Genomic DNA, 17791 nt, shown 5'->3' on the forward strand with positions numbered 1-17791 from the left:
GTCGTCTGCTACTGTCAAAACTCCCGCCAAATATATTTCCGTATACAACGCTCTCTACCGGCAATCGGCCGGTGCAACTACAACGGGTTGTCGGTTACGTTTTCAAGATAGAAAGTGATCGCCGAAATGGCAGTTTTGCCGTCGCCCAGTCAGGTAAGTCCATTTAAATCTTAACTTAATGAACTAATACGCTTATTTCTATCATATTTTAAAAATAAACTTTAATTAACGTAAAAATCCTTAGTTTTTAATTGATCGTAACGAAAATGGAGGGAGTTAATATTAGGTTTTATACTTAAGCCTTGGTTATAGCGATATCCATTCCATGCCTTGGCTTCTCATTTAGGCCAAACCCACTTATCCGTTCCGTTCACTTTCATGGGAATAACATAACTTTTTAATTACTTTGAAACAACGTTGTACTAGTCGAAAATGGGGGAGGTATTATATTATTATTCGTAGACTTTGCCCCTAATTTAATTAAGCATTACGTCACGCAGTAATCATAGACATTATGACAACAACATAGTATTTATTCCTATTAGTCACAGTGAAAGGGGTTTGACAGTTGAAATATTTCTTCTTATTAATTAATTAAAACTCTGATAATTTACTAAGGTTGCTGGAATGCATACGGCTTTCTATGAAGCCCTTTACCAGCAGGTAATTCATATGATGAAAAGATTAATGTATATTAATTGGTTTTAATTTGTAACTAAATGAACTAACTATTACATACAAAGCTTGACCCTGCGGGTACTGATAGAGTTGGGGCAATGGAAGCAGCATCATTCCTTAAAAAATCCAGACTTTCAGATAGTATCCTAAGCAAAGTATGCTCAAATTAAAATAAGTGTGGGATTGAGCTATATTTTGACCATATTTATCCCTTCGTTAGATATGGGATCTCTCTGATCCAAATGGCCGTGGTTTTCTAGATAAACGAGGTTTTTTTGTCGCGTTGAAATTAGTTTCGCTAGCTCAAAATGGAAAAGACATTACGATTGCCAATATTAACCTAACAGTGCCACCTCCAACTATGGTAACGTAATTTTTCAATAAAAGTTTGATTTAGATTGTTGTAATCAAAATCTAAAACCGCAATCACTCGTATATTAGGGTGATTCAACTCATTCAAGCGGTAGAATGTCACCCGCTTTAGATTGGACTATTAAGGTTAATTCAATTAATTTAAATACACATTTCTGTATAAAAAATAAAAGTTTTTACGTTAAAATTCTGTATAACCTATAGCCTATGGAACAGAGCAAGTACGATGAAATGTTCAGATCATTAGGACCAACTGATAATAGAATTCCAGGAAATATTGTTAAACCTGTATGTTGGCACCTTAATCCGTTGTTATTATTGAATCACCGATGAGAAATAAATTTTTCTGTTCGAAGATTATGCTCAACTCGAAATTACCCGTTGATACTCTTGGAAAAATCTGGGAACTTAGTGATATGGATCAAGATGGTTTCCTTGACCGTGATGAGTTTATTCTGGCTATGCATTTAGTAACAAAGGCTCTCGAAGGTGTTCCTCCACCAGCTATATTGCCAAACGAACTATTACCAGCTAGCAAGCGAAAAAAATCCTTGATAGCAGGTATAACGGTACTGCCAGACTTACTACCTGGTCTGGATGGCTCTCTATTAGGGCCAACAAGGCGTTCCAGTACCCCTACCATTGGACTTGATGTTACATTAAAAAACGTGAGATCCCTTTGGTAATTCGTTAAACGATTTAAAAGTTAAAACTTATAACTTTCTTTCTTTCTTTATATTTAGGCCTTAAACAAAGTAGCTCCCGCAGTTCCATGGGTGGTGAGTGCGACTGATAAGGCAAAATCTGATGTCCTATTTGTTAAATTGGACACGGATCAAGATGGTTTTGTTTCTGGACTCGAAATTAAGGAAACTCTAATTCAAACTGGACTTCCACCTCAAGTTTTGGCTCATATATGGTGAGAAATTTAGTATTAAGTCCAATCAATGATTCCTGTAAAATCCTATATTTTTTAACCTGACCTATATTATCCGATAATTTCATGGAAGGCCCTAAAATATCCTATATTTTTGACTTGGTAGAAGTTTTTAATTTTTTATAGAGTTTAGCATCAAACTTTGGTCTTTTATCGAGATCACAGTTCCTTTTTTCAAACTAAAATCCAGTTTGTTATTTTTTCAGATTTTTCTACATAGTTTAAACCAATATAGTGTTATATATGAGCATTTTTAGTCCTATATTTTCCTATAAAAACGCTTTTTTCTCCTATATTTTCCTATAAAAACACATTTTCTCCTATAAAATCCTATAAAAACGCATTTTCTCCTATAAAATCCTATAAAAACGCATTTTCTCCTATAAAATCCTATAAAAACGCATTTTCTCCTATAAAATCCTATAAAAACGCATTTTCTCCTATAAAATCCTATAAAAACGCATTTTCTCCTATAAAATCCTATAAAAACGCATTTTCTCCTATAAAATCCTATAAAAACGCATTTTCTCCTATAAAATCCTATAAAAACGCATTTTCTCCTATAAAATCCTATAAAAACGCATTTTCTCCTATAAAATCCTATAAAAACGCATTTTCTCCTATAAAATCCTATAAAAACACAATTTTCTCCTATAAAATCCTATAAAAACGCATTTTCTCCTATAAAATCCTATAAAACGCATTTTCTCCTATAAAATCCTATAAAAACGCATTTTCTCCTATAAAATCCTATAAAAACGCATTTTCTCCTATAAAATCCTATAAAAACGCATTTTCTCCTATAAAATCTTATAAAAACACATTTTCTCCTATAAAATCCTATAATTATGGAGAGAGAAAGAAAAATCCTAATTGTTCCTATAAGGATTTAAAATTCTTGGGTGGACTCCTTGATCTAAGAACTTCAGAGAGAATTCCTCAAGTTTCTTGTTAACCAATACACTCCTATTAAACTGATAGGAATCTCTGTGACGTTCGACAAAATGGCCAACTAAGCTCTGAACAGTTTGCTCTGGCCATGCACTTAATTTCCAACAAACTCCAAGGAATGGAATTACCTCAACAATTGACGCCTGAAATGATTCCCCCAACCCTGAGGCCCAAACCTCAATCGGATTCTGGAGGATTAGCGGGACTAACTCTTAACGTGAGTATTTTATTGTGACGTCTTTAATTTAGCTCCTGATGGGATTTATACAAGAATATTATAGTTCTTTATATTTAAACAGTTTTAAGTTAACATTTTGGTGTTTTCAATTTAATTTAGACAAGTTGAACCTTTTAATTTTAAAGTTTACAACTTTAATTATAACTTAAGTAACACTTTACACCTTAGTTTTCAAATTTCGGTTTTTTAAGGCTCCAATTAAAATTATAAGGATAATCAGTAACGTTAGAATTGCGCCTAAACTTAAACCTAAACCTAACAAATCAAAGGTAAACACCTTTTCAGTCCAATCTGGTGGGGTCACGTGTAATTTCACTGTTCCTATTAGGGTAGATCCATTCCAACAACTGTCAAGGATATTAAAATATTTAATAGTCTATAATAATATTATAATAATAATAAGATTAAATTATTTTGGTCATTCTATTGCAAAATTGGTTAGCAACCAATTGGTTTTATATTTTTTTATAGAAGTTGGGAGGTTAGTTACTAGGCAGGAGACGTTTTATGCTTAGGAAACATTTGCCTGCCCCTTTAAAGGAAAAGTACAGTTAACATAACATTATACCTTAAAAGAATGGCCTTTTTCTAAATATAAGAGGGAAAATATTAATAAAAAGTAAAAGATCTCTTATAAACAAAATAATTAGCATTTAATTAGTCTTTAAAAAAAAGGATTACTGCTCATATCCGCCATTGGTTTGGTGGCGTCTACTAGCCAGAACCTCTTACCCCTTACCTCTCAGCCTTTGAGAATTCAACCAATCACGTTTGGGGTTAGAGGTTCTGGCTAGCAGACGCCATGCACTAAACCAATGGCGGATGGCGCAGTAATCCTTGATTATTTTTAAGACTAATTAAAAGCTAATTATTTTGCAATAAGAGATCATTTATTTCTCCTTTTATATTTAGAAAAAGGCCGTTCTTTAAAGGTATAAAGTTATGTTACCTGAACTTTTCCTTTAAATTTAGGATTATGACGTTGCGCCCTGCAGTAAATGTTAGAATTATAATTTAATCTATATGATGGCAAGATAAGGAGTGATCTGATAAAATGCCGTAACAAACCTGTATATTCCTGAATCATTTCTATTTATTTTCTCAATTTTGAGATTGTTGTTCCAATCAAATGATAGGCGGCCTTCCGTGTTTTTCTCAGTATTGGCCATGTCGAATTTTTCGTTTTTGAAGTGCCATGGTAGATATTCTCCATCTTCATTCCTGCATTGTAATTTTTTAATGTATGACTAAGTTTAGTGGATAATTTTGAAAAGATTATTTGGGAGGTTTGGAAGCCTCCCAAGAAGACCTTTATAGGGCCCATTACCCAATAACAAAACCCAGACAAGTAGGCTTATGTAGTTATTTTGCACAAATTCGTCAGCACACCTCGCAGTAGGGGTGTGTTGGTAGAGATTTTATAGTTTCCAATAGGGTTCGGGTAATCTAAAATTTTGTTCTTGGGTAGCAGTTGGGTTCCGCTTTCCCCTTTTTAAGGGGGCTGTCCGACCTCCTCTTCTTTTTTACCCATACCAATGCTAAGCTCTATGAGGAAGATGGTCTGAACAGTCCCTTAAACTCTTAGTCTTATTTAAACACAGTACACTGGCAATGGGATGATATAGGTGTGTCACTACGTGGTGATTTTATTCTGTCTCAGAAAGAAACTACTACAGAACGCGTACCTTATGGGAACTATATTTCACCTTGAAACAGTGTTTCACTGCATTTCGTCGTTCTTAAAACTCGGAGTCTTTCTAAACTGGGAAGTGGCTTGTCCCCCCCCCCCTTTAACCCCTATTTTCCTACCTACCCGCGAACCTATTTCAGCTTGACAAGTTGACAGGGTAATAGGGGGACTATTCTTACTACCAGACTAGGTTCCAATTGTTGAGGGTATCGGAGTGGGTACACAAGGAAGGGTAGTCTTCGGGTATCGCCATTGGGGACCAGGCACACCCCTAAACGGTCAGAATATTTGCTGCTTTGTAACAGCTCATTTAAAGCAAAGCGCGGGTCCAGTGGATCCCCTACAAGTTGACTTTCCTTACGAACTCCAGTTTTGGCTTGGCGAAGGCAGGAGGCATTTGTGGGCGGGATTTATAAGTGCCCATATAAATCCCGCCCACTAGCCTTTGCCAAGCCAAAACGGGAGTACAGGAGGAAAGTCGCCTTGTAGGGGACCCGCTAGACCCGCGCTTTGCTTTAAGTCGCAATAATTACCCAGGACAATGTATAATAGCAACCGTTCCTTCAACAATGTATAGAACGTCTCTTCCTGCTAATTTGGGCACAGCAGCCAAATTTTCGTTGGTTCCCTGAACTTTTCCAATTTCAAAGACTTGTTCCTTATTAGAGCATTTTTCCTGAAAAAGGATATTTCATAGGCATGATATTTTATTGAAGATTAGCTTTAATGTCTAAAGTGGTCTTTGTACTACCTCGCAACTTCCATAAACCATGAAGCTCTTTCGAGATTTAATGAAGAGCATCTCCTTATATTTTGCTTCCAAGTGATGGGATCTGCACGGTATCCCCGTCGGAAATTCATCCACAAAACTTAGTTCCTCATCCTTTAAAAGATCTGAATCAAAATTATTTGTTGTGGTTGGAAGAGTTATGTTGAATTTTGTTAGTATTTCCTGCAGAGCTTGATTGGCGATGTTTTCAGCGTTGTTAGTTAGATATTCTTGGATTGATTCATTTAGTTTCAGATTTCTCTGATGCATTTGTTCGTTTGTTAAATCTAAGGTGTTCTTCATGCCATATTCTACGGCAATTTTAGCCGAACCATCATAGAGTTCTTGTATTGCTCTAGTTTTCACCTTTGAGATGGCTTTACTGAGCCAGTCTTTAATTAAATGTTTGAAACGCTGCGCAGAGGAGATTATGTCCATCACGTTAATGCTTTTATTTTAATTTAAATTTGTTCTACTAACTGCTACGGTACAAATTCCAATTCTTCTGGCTTTCCCTATGGTATCGCATTGGTCGCAATGAGACCAGTTCCCCCATTTGTTATAGACAAGAATGTCTTCAATTTCATCATAAAAAGCGGACTTAAAGTCATTTGGTTCCATTATACTTTCGTTTTTAAAGAATTTGAAGTAATTTTCAATCTTTTTCGATGGATAAAAGGTGCTTCTTCTGTTTCCAAGTTCCTCTAGTGTTAACTGAGACGCTATTCAATTACTTGAATAGTACTTGAGTGTAATAAAGTATTGGTTTTGCGTAGTACTTACCGTTTCTGTCGGTTCGTCCCTGACTACGTCAATCAAATATACTGAATTTGCGTTACATTTATATAACCCAGAGTCGCTGATGGAAGGTTTTTCCATAACTAGAGCCAAATCATCTCTTAGTTTTATCTTTTCACCGTCAATATGAACACGAAGCTCTTCATCGCTATTCGCTACGAGAGTTCTGTTCCAAATCTGCTTATTTACTTCCGTTTTTGTACCTGAACTAAATTGTTTTACACAACGTTGGTTATAGTTTTTATCTGTAGTATTTTTTGACACCTGTGATATTTACCCACTATGACACAGTAACGTCAGTTTGGTTGTGGTTGATGCCAATATCGCCGCTTTGCGCTGAACATTTTTTAAAATGATGGTAGGACGATTTTTATCGTGGTCCGAAGAAGGTGTCGATTGTAATTTCACAAAACCCATCAAGCTAGACTTATTCCAGCAGCTTTTTCCAAAAATTGGTGTTGTAGTGTATTGTTGCCCGTGTCAAAATAAAAATTTTCTTCTGACCTATAAACTCCTAAGTCGCTTCTAATTATTCTCTCAATTTTGATGTTATTGTTCCAATCGACACACATTCGACCTGCGCTAGTTTTCTCTACGTTAATCACATCGATTTCTTCGTCTCCGAAACGCCATTGGAAGTTTTGATCATCTTCATTCCTACATAGGTTTTAACGCTAGAACCTTTCAGTTATTATTACTATTCTTCAACTTATCATACCTAGGACATTTAATAATGGCAGAAGCTCCTTCAGTAACAACTAGAACCCTTTTATCTATCCCGTCGGAATATTTTTCGTTAGACTCCATCTCGTTTGGACATTTTTCCTAAATCAGTTTCCCAAAACGTTTTCAAATTGGAAAGAAACTCGAGCCCTTCTGTAATTATACCTCACATGGAGCGTAAAGTATAACACTCGGTTTAGATTTAACCCTATCCTTAAAAATATCTTCCAAATAAGCGGATCTGCATGGTACACCAGTTGGAAACTGGTCCAGATAACTTTGATTACTCTTTGGATACGGATTTATGTCCATTATCGCAAGGGATATATTGAACTCCGATAGGGCTTCTTTGACAGCGTCTTCTTGAACCTTATCGACTGTATTTGATAAATATTCTTGGATGGATTGGTTCAACTTTAGATTCCTTTCGTAGATTTGCTGGTTGGTCAAACCCCATGTATTCTTTCGTGCGCTTTCAGCTTCAATTTTCGCTGCACCATCGTATAGTTCCTTCCTAGCCCTCTGTTTGACGCGCAGGATTGCATTAGTTAGCCAATGCTTTAATGCTAGTTTCCAGTGCTAAAAAATTTAGGTATATGTTTAAAACTGAAGTTTTATGCTTAATTTTGGTATGGTACCGCAACTGTGCAAATGCCGATTTTTCTTGTCCTCCCCTTTGAATTGCATCTGTCGCAAGAAGACCATTCTCCCCAAGAAGGATAAACTATTATATCATCCATTTCATCATAAAAAGCCAAATTTAAATCATTCTGCTCCATAATTCCTTCTTTCTGGATGAGTTTTAGGTAATTTGACGCGTCTTTTGGTGCCCTGAATGTTGATACTTTATTTTCAATCTCTTCTTGCGTTACCTAAAGACAGACACTGAAGCGTAAACGATTCAAAAAGTTGCTTTGCCTTTTGAAACTTACTGTTTCTGTTAATTCATTCTCAGCTACGTTAACAAGATATTGCGAATAGTTTAAACACTTATAAATCCCGGAATCATTAATATAGGGATGCGTGATTATTAAAACTAAATCCTTTGTTAGTTTTATACGGTCACCATCAACGCGAACTGAAACCTCTCTGTTAGTTTTCATTGGGATTGCAGTCCAAACTTGGTCATTTTTATCATTTTTTGGAAGCAAACTGTGTAATAATAATCCTTAATCAAGCGTTGATTGTTTAATTACGTTTTACTTCGTTATTTACCCTTTATGACACGGTAGAACCAATTTTCTCTCAGTTGAAGCCAATATCGCTACTTTCTCTAGATTAATGTCGTGTTCTACATCTTTAATTTCTCGCGTAGCGTGTCTGCGTTAATTAAAATAATTATTATCACATTCAAGCTATAAAGCCTATGTCATTAGCAACCACAATTATAGGCTTTTCGCCTCTGTGGTTGCCAGTAAATTAGCCTTATTCCTGATCAGCGCCACCTACCTATAGCGGTGACTTTGAGAACTACTGTAAACGGCAAGCCAACCAGATGTCGCTAAAATCTGGTGACGTCATTTTTGGTAAGACCCCGAGAGTGCCCGTCAGTGACGTCACCAGATTTTAGCGACATCTGATTGGCTTTCCGATTACAGTAGTTCTCAAAGTCGCCGCTATAGGTAGGTGGCGCTGATCAGGAATAAGGCTAATTAAATAGTTTTATTATTATCCATACCCATTGAAACTTATCAATAATATTAGGCAAATATCCACTAGGAAGCTTAAGTATGTTAGATAAGCAGTATTTACAAACATCTTTAAGTTGAAATAACGCTCAGTGCTTCATATACTTTATCTTTTGGAACATTTATCTCTCTTTCTTGAAATAGTTATTAGGCCTAATTATTGTTACTTAGCAATCAATATCACGTTCACGTTTTTATTTATCAAGTTTTATAATAGGCCCAACCCTTTTTTTTTTTAAATCTTGCGTTCTAGGATACGTCGAATGTCACACCACCTTCCGCGGGCAGTAAAGAACTTGATACTCTAACCTCTGAAATAAAAGAACTGCAGAAGTATATTTAAATTTAAACGTGGTTCTAATTAAAGTTTGTAATCTTATCATCTTAAAAATTTATGATAGGGAAAAAACAAAGTTCGAAGAAGACATTGGTAGCAAAGAAAGCGAAATCTCGTCTAAGACTAATGAAATTCAAAACCTACAAAAGGAACAAGAGACTTTAAGTTCCATGTTAAAGCAACTGGAACTACAAAAGTCTGAAGCCAAGAAAAGGCTTTCGGATCTCGAAACGCAGGTTAGATAGATTTCGTCCAGCTAAAACATGATTAGACTTGGCTTCCGGAATATTATATATTTTTCTTTTAGTCATGTATTTATATTATTTTTGATGTTTAATTGATTTTGTTTATGGATTTATTTATTTCACTCATTTTGCTTTTTAATTAATTAATTTTATTATTTTTATTTTCGCGCATGTTTCTTTCTTTCTTTTTTTACGTTGCCATTTTGTAGGAAGTTGGTATAGATAGTACTTTAGCGGAACTAAAGAAGCAGTTCGAAGAAGAAACGATACAGGTACTTTTATTTACTAAGGCGCATGCATGCATGCACGGTGACGTACGTTGTTTAATTGTTTATTTTAATATCATATTGTTTGATCACGATCGCGTTGTTTAATGGGAGGGTGAAGTAGAAAATCAAGTGATTTTTTTATTGATTCTTCTACTAATTATAAGGCCAGTCTGCATAGTCAAACATTTGGGAAATACCAGCTCCGAATGATTTTAAAATTCAAATTAGGTTCAGATTTTAAGGATAATTTTAAAGAAGGACCTCCGACCAATCGCGTAACGCCCTGCCTTTTTATTAACAAAATTCTCGTGGCACGCTCCGTGTCTCGCGCCGCCACGATTGTCACGTCGCGCGCGAATTTTATCAAATCTCGCGCTAAATTTCATTCAACACGGAACGTGCCACGAGAATTTTGTTAATAAAAAGGCAGGGCGTTACGCGATTGGTCGGAGGGGGATACTTCAAATCATCCTTAAAATCTGAACCTAATTTGAATTTTAAAATCATTCTGAGCTGGTATTTCCTGGATGTTTGACTATGCAGACTGGTCTTATAATTAGTAGAAAAATCGATAAAAAATCACTTGATTTTCTACTTCACCCTCCCTTTAATAACCTGTCGGTTGTTTGATATAACTTCTTGTCGCAATTTTTGAAATGATAACAGGTTGAAAATTTGAGGAAAAAAGTGGAAGAACAGAAAAAATCCCTGGAGACGCAAGAAGAGGAACTCAATACCAAGAGGGAAGAATTGAGTGAATTAAGGAAATTGGAGAATTCATTGGAGGAGCAAATAAAGAGTGGACAAAATCAATTAGATTCCATATCAAAATCTTTACAAGATACTCAGTTACAAATCAGTCAAGCCAAAGCAAAAATCAACCAGTTACAGGAGCAACAACGACAAATGAACGATGGAATTGGCACGTTCGATACAGCAATAACAAACGGTGATGGAAGTAGCGTCAGTGATCTATCGCTACGGGCAATTACTCCCTTTTCAGAATTGGAATACCACAATTTTTCGAATACAGTAAGTCACAGGGTTATTTTTATCTTTCTTTGATATGCTAAACTTAAACTATGGTTATGGTATGTGGCACAAAAAAATATACAGCTTTGTAAGATTTGTGTGGTGATATTTCGCGGCCGCAATAAGGAATAAAGTACTTTGTCATGGGAAAAGTTGGGACTCTTTTGTTATTATTAATTTTTTTTGTATAATATTTTGGTTAAAGAAAAGGGTTAGGTTACATAACAGGGTTCATACAAACCTGGAAAAATCGGGGAAATAAATAGTTGACAAAAATGTCAGGGAAATTCATAATTTTTAGTAAAATTCAGGGAAATCAGGGAAATTTGCGTCAAACAGGGGCCGAGTAATTGAGCAAAATGTTCGTGAACATTCCCTCCATAGGATTAACATTACACTATACTTTGGAGACTCATAACTCTGGTTATATTAGAGATATTGGGATGTCCTTTGATTATGTAATAGTCATATTTGCCCCCCCCCCCTCCTTCGTTAACATTTGCTCCATGGAATACTCCATATACGGGAAAAACCTGGAAAATTCAGGGAAATATATGGGGAGAAAACCTGGAAATCTCAGGGAAATTGGTTTTTCAAAAGTTGTATGAACCCTGCATAACATTATGCCTTAAAAGAACGGCGTTTTTCTAAATATAAAAGGAAAAACTCTCTTATTACAAAATAATTAGCATTTAATTAGTCTTAAAAACGAGGACTACTGCGCCGTCCGCCATTGGTTTAGTGGCGTCTGCTATCCCGAACCACTTATCCCTACCTTGCCTCTCTCAGCCTGTTTGAATTCAACCAATGCTCTAAGGGTAAGTGGTTCAATTTAGCAGACGCCACTAAACCAATGGCGGGTGGCGCAGTAGTCCTTGATAGTTTTTAAGACTAATTAAATGCTATTTTTTTTTAATAAGAGATCATTTATTTTTTAAAAAAAAATATTTTTCCTTTTATATTTAGAAAAAGGTCGTTCTTTTAAGGTATAATGTTATGTTATCTGAACTTTAAATTAGAAATCCTTGTTTGTTTAGGGTGCGAGTAGTCCAACCAGCAATGAAAGTGCCTTCAGTGTAATTGACACTGTTGATGATTTCAAAGTATGATTTTAATTCTTATGAAAATGATTAAACATAAATCGCATGTTGATCTGTATCCCCATACAAAAACTTATAGGAAGACCCATTCAAAAGCAAAGATCCATTTGGTACGACAAATGGATTTGACGTGGATCCATTTGCCGGTGAAGATCCGTTTAAATCAGGTTGGTCCTTTATTAATTTGGAATTTAATTATTAAAAATGGAAGTTGTCATTGATTGATAACTTTATCATTTAAGATCCTTTCAAAGCTGAAGTAGTCACGAGCAGTGGATTTGAGAGTGATCCATTTGCCAGCACTTTCCCTCCCCCAGATGTCAAGGCTGATCCATTTGGAGGGGTAGATCCCTTTGGAAGCTTTCCATCTGGTCCTGGTATGACGTCCAATTTTCATTTGAGCTCATTAATAGAAGATAATTTATTTGATAAAATAATCTTTGTATTATTTTTAACACAGCTAAGAGTGACCCATTTGATCCTTTTGGTGACAATAGTGCTAAAAAAGAAATCTCTATAGCAAATGATGGGGTAACTTTGGATCATTTTTCCCATTTGCCATAAAATATTTTGTTTAACAGGGTTCGTACAGAATCTGGATAAGTCAGGGATTTGGAAGTTGGCGGAGCGTCAGGGATTCGGAAATTGGGGGACCGTCAGGGATTCGGAAATTAGGGGACCGTCAGGGATTCGGAAATTGGGGGACCGTCGGGGATTCGGAAATTGGGGGACCGTCGGGGATTCGGAAATTGGGGGACCGTCGGGGATTCGGAAATTGGGGGACCGTCGGGGATTCGGGAATTGGGGGACCGTCGGGGATTCGGAAATTGGGGGACCGTCGGGGATTCGGAAATTGGGGGACCGTCGGGGATTCGGAAATTGGGGGACCGTCGGGGATTCGGAAATTGGGGGACCGTCGGGGATTCGGAAATTGGGGGACCGTCGGGGATTCGGAAATTGGGGGACCGTCGGGGATTCGGAAATTGGGGGACCGTCGGGGATTTGGAAATTGGGGGACCGTCGGGGATTTGGAAATTGGGGGACCGTCGGGGATTTGGAAATTGGGGGACCGTCGGGGATTTGGAAATTGGGGGACCGTCAGGGATTTAAAGTTTTTTCCTAGAAAGTCAGGGATTTCGTTTTATATATCAAACCATGCTTAGAGCAATGCTACGTATCAGCTAGGTGTGAGGATGATATGGGCTCTGCGTGTAAACACACCTTAAAATGGTCAGGGATTTTGCCAAATTTCGTTAGCGATAAGCTGCATGAAAAGTCAGGGATTTTGCCAAATTTCGTTGGCGATAAGCTGCGTGAAAAGTCAGGGATTTTCAATATAAAAATTTCGTCCGAACCCTGTTTAAGTAAATTTAAAAGGTTGTAAGTAATTATTTAAATGTATTGTTAACTAGTTCGGAGGAGATCCATTTGGTTCAGACCCATTTGGTCCGGCTAATACTCCCGCACCAGAGTTACCTCCCAAAAAGAGTAAAGCTCCTCCACCCAGACCCGCACCGCCAAGGGCCGCGGGTGCCCCGGCTAAAACTGGACCAACTAGAGCGGCTCCCGCTCCTCCCCCTCCTCCGACAGCCGCGGCCGTAGCTGCCGCTCACGATCCTTTTAGTGACACCAGTTCTGTAAAATCAGCGGTAGCCGATCCTTTTGCCCCCTTTGCCCTTGAATCGAGCAACGTAGCTTTTTCAAGCGTGGCTAAAATGGATGGCGGAGATCCCTTTGACGATCCTTTCGCTTCCAAAAGTGGAATTGATCCATTCGCTTCAGCCGCCACGGGACCCGACCCTTTTGCCGCAAAGACTGGAATGGACCCATTTGCAGCAGTTTCTACAGGAAACACCATCAATGATTCATTCGCAAATTTCGCAGACTTTGAGAAGGTAAATTGAATGGCAGGTATATAAAGTTTACGGATATATAGTTCTAGTTAATTAAGATATTTAAATTAATAATGTTAAGAAGTGTTTAGAAGTATGAGCAAAAAAAGAATTAACGGTTGTTTTATTATCAAGTGTCTCGAATTGTTTTAATTATTATTATTATTATTCAGGGTCTATAGTAACGAGTTTATTTTAAAATAAGAAAAACTATACTAGTTATAGTTAATTTCCGAGTCAGCTCCCTGTAGTATGCATTTTCTTTCTCAGCGATATTCATTCTTCTTCTCTTTTTGAGTATTTTTTTAATTAGAAATCGTTAATATAAGCGCCGCATTTAACTAATATTAATAATACGTGAGATATATATACATTTCATTCCAGTTTTAATCGCTATCGATATACTATTTCACGCTTTTTACGAAGTTCATGCTTTTTTCCGTTATTATACACACAGAGTATAATAATTTTCATAATATAAAACATACCAAGTAACCAGAGGACGAGTATTATTAGATTAGATTTTTGAAAGAAACAACGTGTATCATTAACCATTAATAATTCTTATTAATTAACCCATTCAATACATTAATTACTATTAGTTAATCAAATACTAGGCTTATACTCATTAATTGTTTTAAAACTGCTTGCTTTTTGTTTTGTTTTTTTTTCTGGGGTAAATGTAAATGATAACAGCGCATTTGAAATTTAATTATCCATTTTTGAATTATCACTAAAAATAACGGCAGTGCCTATATTGTGTGTCAAATTAATTTTGGCAAATGAGATTTGATTAATAAACGTAAAAAGTCTAGTCTTTAGTAGTTAGTTTTTTTTATCGTTAAGCACCTGATTTAAACAAGGATGATGGGGGGTGGATGCGAAATTCGAGAGAAATAGGCGCGCTAACTGTGGAACAGTTCAGGTTCGGTGGGTAACTAGAAATGGCGGAGGAATATTCGGAAAAAATGGCGGGCGGTCTACGCAATTATGATGGGGGATGCGAGATATGAGAGAAATAGACGCGCTAACCGTGGAACGGCTCAGGTTGGGTGGGACGCCAAAAATGAGGGGAGGAATGCTCGGACTCAATTTTAATTGGTCAAGAAGGGCTACAAACGAACCAATTACAATTGAGTCCAACTATAGAGCTATCTCGGTTGTGACGTCAGTGCCTAGGTAAAACGTCACGGCCTTAGCTTTGGCAGTTGGCGGCCATATTTGGTACCGCTTTTATTCTATGGGCAAATAGCATGGGTGACGTCACACTAAGGTTTTTGAGATAGCTCTATTCCTAACTCATTTTTGGCATCCTAGCCAACATGAACCACTCCACAGTTAGGGCGCCGCCTATTTCTCTCAGATTTTGCATCCTGCGTCATCATCCTTGGTCACCGTGATTCGTCACTCTGAACTGGCCTGCCCGCCATTTTCCCGAGTATTCCTCCCCCATTTCTAGCGTCCCACCGGACTGGAACTGTTCCACAGTTAGCGCGCCTATCCCCGTCATCCTTGATTTAAATAAGAACGTAATTTTGTTGAAAAACACTACATTTATACATTTATTTCAAAATAATCGTGAAATTGAAAAGCTTTCCCACCCTCCTCTTCATCAGCCTAACCTAATCCTGTCGCTTTTTGTAAATTATTTTTAAAAAAAAAAAAACCAAACCAATATGTCGATGTGGTGTCTCGCAAAAACTCTTAGAAAAAAATCTTCTCTTAACTTAACAGTGTTAATTAGCTTCAATTATAAAACGAAATGCAGCTAAAAACCAAAACTATATATATAAAAATGAAAAAAAAGGGTTATATAGACATAATTAAAATGAGTGTGGAAATAAAAAAAGTAGGCTTTAAAATTTGCGCGAATAAATAAAAAATAAAAATAATAAACCAAAAAATTAAAGACGAAAGACTTAAAAAATCAACAAGTAATAATTGGTGCTTTTGAATAATAATATTTCAATTATTATTCAAAACTTCATTTTTTTTAGAACCCGATGTTAATCAGGTTAATAAATGTCCCTTAAATAAATAAATAATTAATTAATTGGATTAAAAGCACAGTTTTTTTTTTTGGTTAATTCAGGAAGTAAAATAAAAAAATTTGAAACGTAAAATTTCAACCAAAAAAAAAAAATAAAAAATAATTCAACTGCCAAATGCATGAATTGAATAATAAATACATTACATTTTTGTCTAAAACAAAACCAAAACTAATAAATTTAATAGTTGTCTAGCTCTTAATTAATTAATTAATTAATTAACAGAGATAAAGAATGTTTACTAAGATCTTTGAGAAATAATCGAAAAAAAAAAGGCAAAAATAAAAATAGTGTATTTCGTGTAAATAACTTTTTCTTTTCCGTTCGTTGGTTGGCAAAAAATTTTAAAAACTTAAAACAAAAGAATAAAACCTGGTGCCTCTTTCTTGTTGTAAGTAAAATAATAGATATAAAAGGTTATGTTTAGAGACGAAAAAGAAAAAAACAAATGAGTTTCACTTGAACCTTTAGCCTTTAGATAGGGAAATATTATAAATTAAAAATCATTTTAATATTTCGAAAGATTACCGGGAGATAAAAGAAAATAACAGAAAAATGTTCCATTTTTTTTTTTTTTTTTTTTAGTTTTATCATATGAAACAACCAAGTTTTTTGAGTTTATATATATAAAAAGTGTATTAATGATTAGTAAATGTGTTTTAGCGAGTCTCGTTATCTGTAATTTACTCATGTGTTGACGATAACTACTACTACTACTAAAAAAAAAAAAAAGAAACCCCCTTCCTCTTGTAATCCAGTGTTGTTTCAAAGTTAATGAAATGTTATAAAATTTGCTGTGGATTTTTAGTTAAAAATTTTCAAGGCATGCTAAGGTGAATAAGCAAAGCGTTTTTGTGATCGCTTAAAATACGTCTGTGCTGCTGATACTATACTCACTGCAAATTGCAATTGCGTAATTTCTATTCTTCCTTTTTTGTCTTCGCTTTCGTCTATTCCTTTGACTGATCTTACGAAATCTACGCATACACAGGATGCTGGCTAATTTAGAAAGGGTTTATTTCGCAGCTGTAGTAGGGTATATTTTTATTTTTCATATCGCTTAATTTTGGTTACATTATTTATTATTAATTTAATTTAATTTAATTTAAGCGAATGTAACATGCACGATACTAATAATTTGCTAAAAAAACATTTTGCCAATTGTAGTTTTCCCCACTTCCTCCTTATTTTCCGAGGGATAAAGGTCAACCCGCTTCACCTTCATCAACAGCGGTGTCTTCGACTAAATCTAAATCTAATGCCATAACTTTGTCGGAAGATCAGCAATTAGCGTGGGCGACTCAAGAAAGTTTCCAGCTTGAACAAGAAAGACTGAAACGTCAAGCTAAGCAAGAACAAGAGGATCTTGAGTTAGCTTTGGCTCTAAGTAGAAACGAATCGACAATGGAAAAGAAAAAGACTAAAAGTAAGCGTAAAATTAGAGGCGAGTTTTTTTGATAATTAATATAGTAAATTCTGAGATGTAAAGTCTTTAGATAAAAGCTAAGTAACAACTGTAGTTTTAAATGTTATGTGCTATTTAGAACCTATGTTATAATTCCCATTTTAATTAAGCCTTGTACCGGTATACTTCTATTTTTTTTTTTTTTTTTTTTCGTAAGCATTTTTGTTGATTACTTATGATTTTATTACATATTTTTCCGCGATGATTATAGTGGCAATGTTTCTAATAATTCCCCGGTAAATGCAAATTTTGCGTATACTATGCCATTTTATATTATATTTCTAGTCAACTGTATATTTTTTACCTAAAACGTTTTTGCTGTAAATAGATACAATAAATAGCGGGTATTTACACGCATTTTACGCTGCTAGAATTTTAATTAAGTTGAAAACATAGAGATATTAAATAATAGTGTATTTCTATATCTATATGGTTGAAAAATGACATCCACGTGGGCTTTACCCTTTTTAAATTTGACACGTACAGTGACGTACTTACCCTATTGGTTAAAAACAACGCTGCTGATTGGCTGACGTGTGAAATATTGCGATTCGCGCCA

The 17791-nt window shown here is 35.7% G+C and overlaps 3 protein-coding genes across 3 annotated transcripts; 1 reads left to right on the forward strand and 2 right to left on the reverse strand.

The window, feature by feature from the left end:
- Positions 1-6: 6 nt before the first annotated feature.
- LOC149610289 (uncharacterized) lies at positions 7-17589 on the forward strand. Its single transcript, XM_089859447.1, has 19 exons — positions 7-153; positions 619-663; positions 744-833; positions 899-1042; positions 1120-1176; positions 1255-1338; positions 1407-1718; positions 1794-1969; positions 2969-3155; positions 9098-9177; positions 9246-9417; positions 9636-9698; positions 10362-10727; positions 11765-11830; positions 11907-11994; positions 12070-12204; positions 12288-12358; positions 13240-13722; positions 16935-17589. Exons 1-19 carry the CDS (start codon positions 127-129, stop codon positions 17223-17225), a joined length of 2937 nt encoding a protein of 978 aa, XP_089715573.1. The 5' UTR covers positions 7-126; the 3' UTR covers positions 17226-17589.
- On the reverse strand, positions 3200-7475 carry LOC149610290 (uncharacterized). Its single transcript, XM_089859452.1, has 9 exons — positions 7322-7475; positions 7152-7258; positions 6938-7090; positions 6711-6872; positions 6419-6641; positions 6116-6349; positions 5400-6049; positions 4245-4397; positions 3200-3523 (listed from the first exon to the last, which is right to left on the reverse strand). Exons 1-7 carry the CDS (start codon positions 7466-7468, stop codon positions 5597-5599), a joined length of 1479 nt encoding a protein of 492 aa, XP_089715578.1. The 5' UTR covers positions 7469-7475; the 3' UTR covers positions 3200-3523; positions 4245-4397; positions 5400-5596.
- LOC149610291 (uncharacterized) lies at positions 7762-8510 on the reverse strand. Its single transcript, XM_089859463.1, has 3 exons — positions 8372-8510; positions 8089-8308; positions 7762-8028 (listed from the first exon to the last, which is right to left on the reverse strand). The coding sequence occupies exons 2-3, from the start codon at positions 8257-8259 to the stop codon at positions 7777-7779; spliced, it is 423 nt and encodes a 140-aa protein (XP_089715589.1). The 5' UTR covers positions 8260-8308; positions 8372-8510; the 3' UTR covers positions 7762-7776.
- Positions 17590-17791: the final 202 nt, after the last annotated feature.

This window comes from Phalangium opilio, unplaced genomic scaffold (genome assembly GCF_054372755.1).
Source record: "Phalangium opilio isolate 3A_F unplaced genomic scaffold, DU_Popi_V2 ptg000329l_1, whole genome shotgun sequence".
Classification (NCBI taxonomy): domain Eukaryota; kingdom Metazoa; phylum Arthropoda; class Arachnida; order Opiliones; family Phalangiidae; genus Phalangium; species Phalangium opilio.

What these genes read in the sequence shown, in the direction of transcription:
- LOC149610289 (XM_089859447.1), top strand. Translation starts at nt 127, where the DNA reads ATGGCAGTTTTGCCGTCGCCCAGTCAG. An exon ending in CTTTAGATTGGACTATTAAG is followed by an intron (nt 1,177 to 1,254) that starts GTTAATTCAATT and finishes TATAACCTATAG; the next exon opens with CCTATGGAACAGAGCAAGTA. An exon ending in TAGCGGGACTAACTCTTAAC is followed by an intron (nt 3,156 to 9,097) that starts GTGAGTATTTTA and finishes CTTGCGTTCTAG; the next exon opens with GATACGTCGAATGTCACACC.
- LOC149610290 (XM_089859452.1), bottom strand. Translation starts at nt 7,468, where the DNA reads ATGGACATAAATCCGTATCCAAAGAGTAATCAAAGTTATCTGGACCAG. An exon ending in GCCATTATTAAATGTCCTAG is followed by an intron (nt 7,091 to 7,151) that starts GTATGATAAGTT and finishes AAACCTATGTAG; the next exon opens with GAATGAAGATGATCAAAACT. An exon ending in AGCGACTTAGGAGTTTATAG is followed by an intron (nt 6,873 to 6,937) that starts GTCAGAAGAAAA and finishes TTTTGGAAAAAG; the next exon opens with CTGCTGGAATAAGTCTAGCT.
- LOC149610291 (XM_089859463.1), bottom strand. Translation starts at nt 8,259, where the DNA reads ATGAAAACTAACAGAGAGGTTTCAGTTCGCGTTGATGGTGACCGTATA. An exon ending in AGAATGAATTAACAGAAACA is followed by an intron (nt 8,029 to 8,088) that starts GTAAGTTTCAAA and finishes GTCTGTCTTTAG; the next exon opens with GTAACGCAAGAAGAGATTGA.